Source organism: Microtus ochrogaster, chromosome 2, assembly GCF_000317375.1.
Source record: "Microtus ochrogaster isolate Prairie Vole_2 chromosome 2, MicOch1.0, whole genome shotgun sequence".
Taxonomy (NCBI): domain Eukaryota; kingdom Metazoa; phylum Chordata; class Mammalia; order Rodentia; family Cricetidae; genus Microtus; species Microtus ochrogaster.
The window spans coordinates 15,798,095-15,807,043 of record NC_022010.1 but is presented as its reverse complement, the minus strand read 5'-3'; the positions used below and the strand labels follow the sequence as shown (position 1 = coordinate 15,807,043).

Below are 8,949 nucleotides of genomic sequence, written 5' to 3'. Positions count from 1 at the left end.
CCCCCGTTACTGTTGACTGGAGGGAAGGGGCGGCATTGTCCCCAGGGAGTCCAGCCCTACTAGGAGACACACTGACACCTAGCTGTCACTGAGCTCTGCTGTCTGCACAGGTGCCTCTGGGGACTTGGTCCCTATCTTTTTAACTCTCCCACTGGGTGGGGCTCAGGTCTCCCTGGTGTGACCCAGCTGGCGGGCTAAGGCATAGACTCTAGTCTGGGATGGGTTTACAAACTCTAAAGGTACAGTGCAGGAGGTAGGGAGGGGAGAGATGCCCTTTTTTCCCAAAGCACAAAGATGGTCCAGCTGACTCTAGGGCTAAGAGATGTCTGCCATGGACAGGGTACGAGGGCTAAAATAAAAGCTGGTCAAGGAATGGCTGCTTGTATTATTTTCCTCCCTACAGAATCCCAGTTGATATGCCTGGTGGGCCCTAGAAGGAACATGAAGTGTCCTTCAGCCAGGCTGCCCTATCATCTCCCAGGGAAGACAATGACCTCATCTTGTGAGGGGGGAAATGGAGGCCCAGAGAGGTTGCCAAGGCCACACAGCTTGAGTGTCAACTGAAGTATCAACCTCTGACCCTGTGGCTGGTTGTGCCTTCAGGAGGTACATGGAGGGCCACAGGCCATACAAAAAGATGGGTAGGTGATTGACATGTGTGTGGGCCCAAACTATCTGATGGTGAGGAGAGGGGAGGGTCCAAGCCTGATGATAGTGCACACCTGTCCCAGCATTCAAGGGCAAGGCAGGACGCACGCTAGCTACAGGGAGACCCTGTCTGAACAGACCCTGGCCGTTCTTACTGGCCTGTTCCTGGTAGCTCAGGAGGGAGCGGACTACAAAAGATCCTGGCACTATGAAAAACGAGGAAAAGAGTCTCTGTAGTTGATTAGTAATGTCTGCTGTGCTTTTTCTTTTGGGGGATTTTTGTTTTGACTTTTTGGAAACACAGTTTGGCTGTCTTGGAACTTGCTCTGTAGACCAAGCTGGCCTTGAACTCAGAAATCCACCTGCCTCTGCCTTCTGAGTGCTGGGATTAAAGGGGTACACCATAACTACCCAGTGGAAGATTATATATATATATATATATATATATATATATATATATATATATATTTATTTATTTATTTATAATTTATTTCACTTTATTTTATATGCATTGAGGTAAAAGTGTCAGATCCCCTGGAACTAGAGTTACAGACAGTTGTGAACTGCCATGTGGGTGCTGGGAATTGAACTCCGGTCCTCCGGAAGTGCCAATGCTCTTAACCACTGAGCCAGCCCTGGAAGATGGTTTTTGACTGTAACACTGTCTACAATGTTATGTGTACCTGCCCCTAAGACAGTAACGTCTGCTGTTAGTGATGGGTCTCCACTTCACTGAGCTCATGGTGGCTCTACAAAGAAGAGGCAGGCCCAGGGTGGTCCAACATGGCGGTTAAGACCCAGGGTCTTAACCAGATGTAGACTCAGGATGTGCCTGCCACAGCTCTTCCTCAGCAGCCTAAAAAAAATTAAGTAACTTCAGGAACATTTGGCTTCAGCGTGAACTGAGCAACCCACATAACTCATGTTTAAGTTCACAAAATAGAGCATCAAGGTCACCAGGTGGTGGTGGCACATGCCTTTAATCCTGGCACTTGAGAGGCAGAGGCAGGTGGATCTCTGAGTTTGAGAATAAAGCTAGTTCCAGGACAGCCAGGGCTACACAGAGAAACCCTGTCTTGAAACCCCTCTCCCAAAAATAAGCATCAAGGTCAGGGGACCATGTGCAAGGGAGGGAGGCTGCCTCAAGAGGCGGGGTCACAGGTATGCCCTTACCAGAATATTCCTTGGAGTGGCAGGTGGCCTTGGGAGCAGTTAATCAATGCTGGCGTGCCCATCTGTCCTGCTAGTGTTAGGGTGATGTACGTGCAGGGCACAGACCTAGAGGCACTGTGTAGTCAGAAGTATTCTGAGGAGCCACTAGAGATGGAGGGCCACTCAGGCTAGAGGTTACGGTTGTGCAGCATCCACCCACCCTAAGTGATTAATCCACCTGGATCAGCCACACTGCTGTCATTTGACTGCCAAAGAATGGCCCCTTGACCCAGTTTTGGCTAATGAGATGTGAGTGGGGTCACCAGTGTCCATCAGAGAGCTGCTATGAAGAAAGTGACCAAGGTTGATAATGGGAATGTGAAGGGATGGACCCCAGTGCATGGATAGTTCCTCAGATAAAACAAGGCAGAACCGTTGGGAGCTGGAGAGAACTCTCCAGAGGTGCAGAGTTCAATTCCCAGCACCCACATGACAGCTCACAACTGTCTGTAACTCCTGTTTCAGGGGATCTGATGCCCTCATATAGACATACTTGGAGGCAGAACACCCAATTTACAGGAAAAAAAAAAGAACCTCGATGACATGCAGGGACTGAGAGGGTCTCAGTGTGTGTGTTTGCTCATTGCTGCAGTATTTACCACAGCCACATGCAAGCGAACCTCAGACCCATCGGGATGGTGGGCGTACTTGTGGGCCTGTGACCTCAACGGATGAAGATGGCTGTGATGTTCAGATTTAGGGTGATGAAGAGGGGCAGCCCCACTGGGCTGAGGCTGAGGACCGGGCGCCGCTGAGGGTGAGCAGCTTCCTGCAGCACCGGTAGCCAGTGGGTTCTCCAGCCACAGGCATTCCACAGACGAGGAAATGGAACCCCAACTGGCTGCCTGGCTGTAAGGCTGGCGCGTGGGTGCGCAGGCTGGCTCCCCAGTGGGTTAGCCCAGTCCTGCGGCTTTTGGGTCTTGGGGTGGTTTCAGCATCTGGGTGCTGTGAAGGCCTGGTTTCTATAGCAACTAACACTACCAAGGCTGTAGAGAGCTGAGCTGTTGAATGACAGACCCAGCCGGAAGGTGGTGCACACCTTTGATCCCAGCACTCGGGACAGGACATAGAGGCAGGTGGATCTTTGTGAGTTTGAGGTCAGCCTGATCTACAGAGTGAGTTCCAGGAAAGCCAGGGCTACACAGAGAAACCCTGTCCCAAAACAAACAAACAAAAGATGGATTCTGCCAGGGTGGGAATGGGGAAGGTGAGACAGCCATTCATTTGGGCCCCTTACTAAACGAGGAGAAGGGGGAAGGGTGAGTCAGGGCAGGCAAGTGGACCACCTACCTAAAAGTGCAAATCCAAATGCAACACCCCTGCCTCAGGCCTGCTGTGGCTCCCAGTACCCTAAGAGAAGCATGCTTCCCATCATGCCCCATGAGCTTCTCAGTCAGGTCTCTGTCTCCCTCCCATGCTCCCCTTCACCACACTGCAGGCTCCTCTGGCCTCTTTCTGGTGGGTTCTTAGCCCCACCACACCCTCTACAGCCACCTCCCTCGGAACCCTGTCCATCTCTTGTCACAGTTCATTTGTCACGGTGTTCTCTTCTCCATGCAGGACTCCTAGACCCCACACCTTTATGCCCTTCCCTCCTGGTTCCTCTGCCAAGGCGTGGAGCATGCAGTAGTCACTAAATAAATACTAGCGAGATGGACACCCCCCATGCATCTCACTGCACTCTTTTGTGCCCATCCAAACCTCCTTCCTGCAGGAAGTCCTCCAGATTTTCCCAGTCCATCCCAATCCCTCTGTCCTCCCTCCTCCAGCTCAGAATTCTATACTTTGGTGTTTTCCTTCAAGTTTCTACTTCAGGGCAAGGGACAGCTGACAGAATGGCAACACCAAAGCTGGTGGTCCACAAAGGAACCTGAGTCCCCAGAGCTGACAGGGAACTGGCTTGTTTAGGGTCTCAAATGACATTCTGGGTTTCTTGTACGGGCCCCAGAATGTGGATTTTCTTCTCTGTGTAGCTTTGGAGCCCTCCCGGCACTCGCTCTGTAGACCAGGCTGGCCTCGAACTCACAGAGATCCGCCTGCCTCTGCCTCCTGAGTGCTGGATTAAAGGTGTGCGCCACCACTGCTTGGCTCAGAATGTGGATTTTTGACTAGGTTTTTGTTTTGTTTTGAATTTTCAAGAAAGTGTTGCTCTGTTGGCAAGGTTGTTCTCGAATGGCTACACTCAGTAAGCCCCCTGCCTCTGCTTCTTGAGTAGCTAGGATAACAAGAATACATCACCTTGTCCTATCAATCTCTCAACCTTGCCAAGAGTAGTGACCTGGGACCAGAATGGTCAGTCCCCAGTAAGGAAATGTATAGCCACTCCACTTCACAGCGTAGGGAGTTTCTGGCATTCCCTCATGGACACCAAGTTCTCAAAAGTGGGGTTGGCATGGAAACCAGGCAGTCTCACTCCCTGACTCAGAGAGGCCTGGGCCAGCCTTCAAGGTCACCCTTTGTGGGGCAGCTCTGGTTACTGCTTCCCCATCCCCAACCTGTGCCGCCTGGGAGCCGGCCTTTGGGATTCAGGCAAGTTCTCCTAGCCATGGTGGGGATAATGAGTCAGCCAGTCGTCCCGCAAGGGGCTGTGTGGAAACCAGGGGTTGTAGAAAGGTTTACGGATGAGCCATCGGAGACACTGCATGTGGCTCTGGTTCATGGGTGAGTGATGGCTGAGGCACAAGGCAAGACATCCCACACCCACCTCCCGCTTCAGATGACAGTCACATGATTGTCAAGCTCCCGGTTCAGGCTCTGCACAGGTGTACCCATGCTCCACACAATTCCAAGACGCCACCCCAGAATGCACCCTGAGTCACGGCTGCAACACCTTATTTTACAGATGTGGAAACTGAGGCCTGCATTACATATCTGGGAGTGGGCAGCACTGTGCCAGTCTGGGGAAGTCCCTTCTGGTAACTCTTTTGGCACAGACCGATTCCCCACTCTAGTTATAGACTGGTTGATGGTTGTGGTTGTGGTCACAAGTATAAAAAAGCAAGGCTCAATCTTGACCCCTAGTCCCAGGCCCCAGAGTCCAACCACCCAGCCTTTAGGCCACTGGCCTTCCAGTCCCAGGCTGTCTTCAGAGCATCTGGGATTCTGCACTCAGTCACCAACCAGATGCTGCTACCAGAGCCACTCAGGCCATGGGCAAGAGACGCCACTCCTCAGCTGGCTGTTGTCACAACAGACGGTGGCCCAGTACAGCCAGAGTTTAGAGTTTTCAGAAGTTGGCATCTGCAGTGGTTAAGGGATACACCCCCATTTGACTGCTGGGACTCAACTGAGAAACAGTATTCGTTGGTTGTGGTGGTGCATGCCTATAATCCCAGCACTACAAAGTGAGTCTGAGGGCCTGGATCACATGAGACTCTCTCAAAACCAAATCATGGAGCCAATGGTGGTGGCCCACGCCTTTAATCCCAGCACTCAGGAAGCAGAGGCAGGTGGAGCTCCTGAGTTCCAGGCCAGCCTGGTCTACATAGCCAGTTACAGGTAAGCCAGGGCTACACAGTGAGACCTGTCTTGATAGATAGATAAACAAATAAGCAACCCCAAAAGCCTAAGTTTTAAATACATGATTTTGAGCTGGTGAGGTGGCTCAGCAGGTAAAGACACTCATCATGCAAGCCTCACGGCCCAAATTCAACTCCCTGAAACCCACAGAATCAACCCTGGCAAGCTGCTCTCTGATTGCCACACAGGTATACACACACACACACCACACAAACCCTAATAATAATAAAGAAATTAATCCTAACACTCAGGAGGCAGAGGCAGGCAGATTGCTATGAGTTCTAGGCCAGCCTGGGCTACACAGTGAGACCTTGTCTTAAAAAACAAACACACCACCACCAAAACCCTGCAAAACAAAAATTAAAAAAAAAATCCTAATTTTGTATGATACCTCTGAGGGCCGACTCTGCACCCACCTGCACCCCAACTCCAGAACAGATGGGGACACCTGGGATTATTATACAATTCTGTATTTAGGGACGTGTTTACAGAAGGTGTCCCTTTATGTAAAATTTTAGACAAAGTTCATCAATCTCTCATAGAAACAGTTCGCGTGTTTGTGTTGTCTTGTTTCAAATCGTTGTAGGATGTGGACCGGACAGATCTGTTTGCAGGCCCATGGGCTTCTGCACAACCAGGCTTCTGTGTTCAAAGGTCACACCGAATCCTGTCACACTAAAGCCACGGTGAATTCTGCTGAATAGCATTGATGTGTGGCATGGATCACCTCAACATGTAGCTTCAAGACGAAAAGTGGCAGGGTCTCTCTGTGGGTGTGTGTGGCAATGGAGGTGGCAGAGGCTAAGACAGGCTTTGTTTGTCCCAGAATGGATTCCTCTGAAAACTTGTCATGGTTTCCTAGTGTCATAATATAAAAATACCCTCCTCTGGATAAAAATGTATACAGTGGAAAGCTTCTTGGTGCATAGCCAGGGTTGTGTGTGGAAAAGAGGTTTTCCAGGGCCTGTCTGATGTCTACTGTCTGCTGCCTGGCTGGGCGCACGAGAATTAGAAATTCCAGAACATTCTTTTTTCTTCCCCCTTTCTGGTTGCCAACTTTTTGGTTCACATGATTTCAAGAGAGTCACTGCGCCGAAGAGCGGTTTGTCCCTCGAGCACTGAACGGCAGCAGAGATGACCCGACGTTTATCACCAGTGCAGCTTCCACAGCTTGGGGAGTAAAGGAATAAAAGCAGCAGAATCAACCACTGATATGATATGGAGGCCATGGCATCCGTCCTTTCTCTCTGGAAGCCACAATCAGGATGTAGGGGGAAGGCTGCTTCTGCGTCAGGGGAGTCACATCTTTGATCCCAAGCAGGTCTTGCGTGGGGATGTGGTGGCCATGTTGTGGTGACCTTGCCTTTCCAAGCTTCACAGACTCACGGACACATTCCAGGGATGCACCAACGTCAACTTGAGAAGATGGTGAGAAACTGAGTTGAGGTTTCCGGCTGAATGGATTGTTTTTGGAGCTGGTTGCTAAGCTTTGAGGGCTACGGTGAATCAACACTTCTCTTTTCTAGGAAAAAAGGCCTGGCTCAGACCGTAGGAGAAACCTTCCAAGTACGGGCACCATTCAGGATGGGAGTCAGGGTCACTCTGACATAAACAACTCTCTTTGAGTAACTCCCCCACACCGACTTCCAAAGGTTTTGGAAACACTTTGTTTATACATAGAAGGTTTCTAACTCGGGGAGTGGAGGCCTTTGTGAAACACACTACATTCCCTAAGGGCAACATTTCCACCAGCAACAGGATCTCCTGTGACATGGAGGCTGCAGACAGGCCACCAGCATGGTCCTACCCTCAGCAGCATGGAGGTTTTCATTTAGAGTCTTTTGGACTTTTTCTTTGCAAACTGCAGATTCTGGAAGGGCAGCAGCATCGTGCTGTGTCTCACAGACAGGCATGGGGGAAAAAACCACCAAACCGCAGTCCAAGGGTTCTCTGAATTTGGTCCTTCTTAGAATGCTTTGTGATGGCTTTGAACAGTTGTCTTTTAATCTCATCTCATGGCAAAAAAAAAATGACACAGCTTCTGTGTCTGCTCCACAGCAGCAATGACAGCATCTGATTTTATAACTCTTTAATATCAAAACAGCATCAGCTGGGAATAAATTCCAAGGATCCTTTATTAAAATAGCTGAAAGAGGTCTATAAATATTTCTTTATTTTTCTAAAAGAGTTTGGAGTTTTTGGGTGAGAATGTGGTGTTGTTTTGGTCCTGCCTCCCGTGGGGAGGGGACAAAGGAAGGATTCCAGTGCCTCCTACAAGCAGGGCTGGCAGCATCTGCTCACACACAACTTCAGGTAACTAGTGTTACAACAATAAACGTAAACGGCTTAACATTGCTGTCCACATTTGCATGGCTGAGTTCTTGCCTCTCTGGCCCCACCCCATCTGGGAGAGGGATGGAAGGAGGAAAGGTGACCACTGGGGTGTGTCCCTCACCCCTGGTTCAGAATTCCCACTCCAAAGCCTCTTCCCGGTTGGCAGCCCTCTCCAGTCGGTAGATAATACTGTTCAAGTTGGCCATTTTCTCATGCCGCCGCTGCAAGTTGGGATTCACCTTGGTGCTGGGGTGCAAAGCTGCAGCTGTGTCAGCAGTGGGGCTGGCACTCGGCACTTTGGCAGGTGGGGCACCAGGGAGGGATGGGGAGATGGGGGCTGAGGATGAGGGAACGGGTGACACGCATGTCATGAGGTCTGGTGAAGAGATGGCAGAGGGAGAGTTTGGCGGCCCCTCCAGGCTGCAGCATGAGGACTCTGAGGTGGACTTGAAACTCAGGGGGTCTGAGTGAACCTGCTCCCCAATCTCCTTTTCTTGAGAGATGTGCAATGGGGGGCAGTCTGGGTTGGGCGGCTCTGAAAGGAGTTTGTTATTCCCCAGAGGATGAGTATTCTCTTTGGGGCTGCCTTGTCCTCTGTCTGGATCCCCTACATCCAGGGGTTGGCTGTCCTCGTCCATCTCTGTATCTTCCTCCTGCTTAATCCTCACCAGAGCCCTGTCTGGAGCTGCTAGGGGTACAGGGCTCCCAGATTCCTGCAGCTCCAGGCTCTTCATTGGGGGCTTTTGGTCCTCAGCCTCTGAGTCAGGGCTCTGTGGGGTGGGGTCTATGTGGGTGTGGCCTGGTGGCAGGACACTGGAACCCCCACTTGGGTCCAAGTCTGGGTCATCCTGTGCTCCTTCCACCAGCATCTCACGACGCATCCTGGACCTGTGGTAGAGACAAGGGTGAGGGTCTGGAGCTCGACAGGGGCTGCTGACCCCAGACTCAGCCCACAAGAACAGCAACACCCATGTCTACAGCTGTGCCTTCCAGTCCTGTTCTTTACAGCGTCCACTGTTCCTCCTTCCCACAGCAGCTGACGGGGCAGTGCCTGCCTCCCTCCCTTTAGTACCTGGGACAGGGGAGGTGCTGAGCCAACACCAGGTAATTAATGTTCCTCTCTGCTGCTGTAGCTGAGACTTCTGTGTGTATGTGAGTGTGCACAGAGGCCGGAAGTCAACACTGGCTGATGTGTGGTTAGCTTTTATTGTCAAATTGACACAACCCGGAATTAAC

The 8,949-nt window shown here is 51.0% G+C and overlaps 1 protein-coding gene across 7 annotated transcripts in view; it reads right to left on the bottom strand.

Annotated features, from left to right (window-relative positions):
* Window positions 1–5,833: 5,833 nt before the first annotated feature.
* The window catches only part of Cux2 (cut like homeobox 2), a 179,064-nt gene continuing 175,948 nt past the window's right edge, over window positions 5,834–8,949 (bottom strand). For all 7 annotated transcript variants that reach the window (XM_026785001.1, XM_026784984.1, XM_026784989.1 and 4 more), the window contains one exon: window positions 5,834–8,601. In XM_026785001.1, coding sequence (XP_026640802.1) covers window positions 7,842–8,601 — 760 coding nt within the window. In that variant the 3' untranslated portion in view covers window positions 5,834–7,841. The remainder of the gene's footprint in view (window positions 8,602–8,949) is intronic.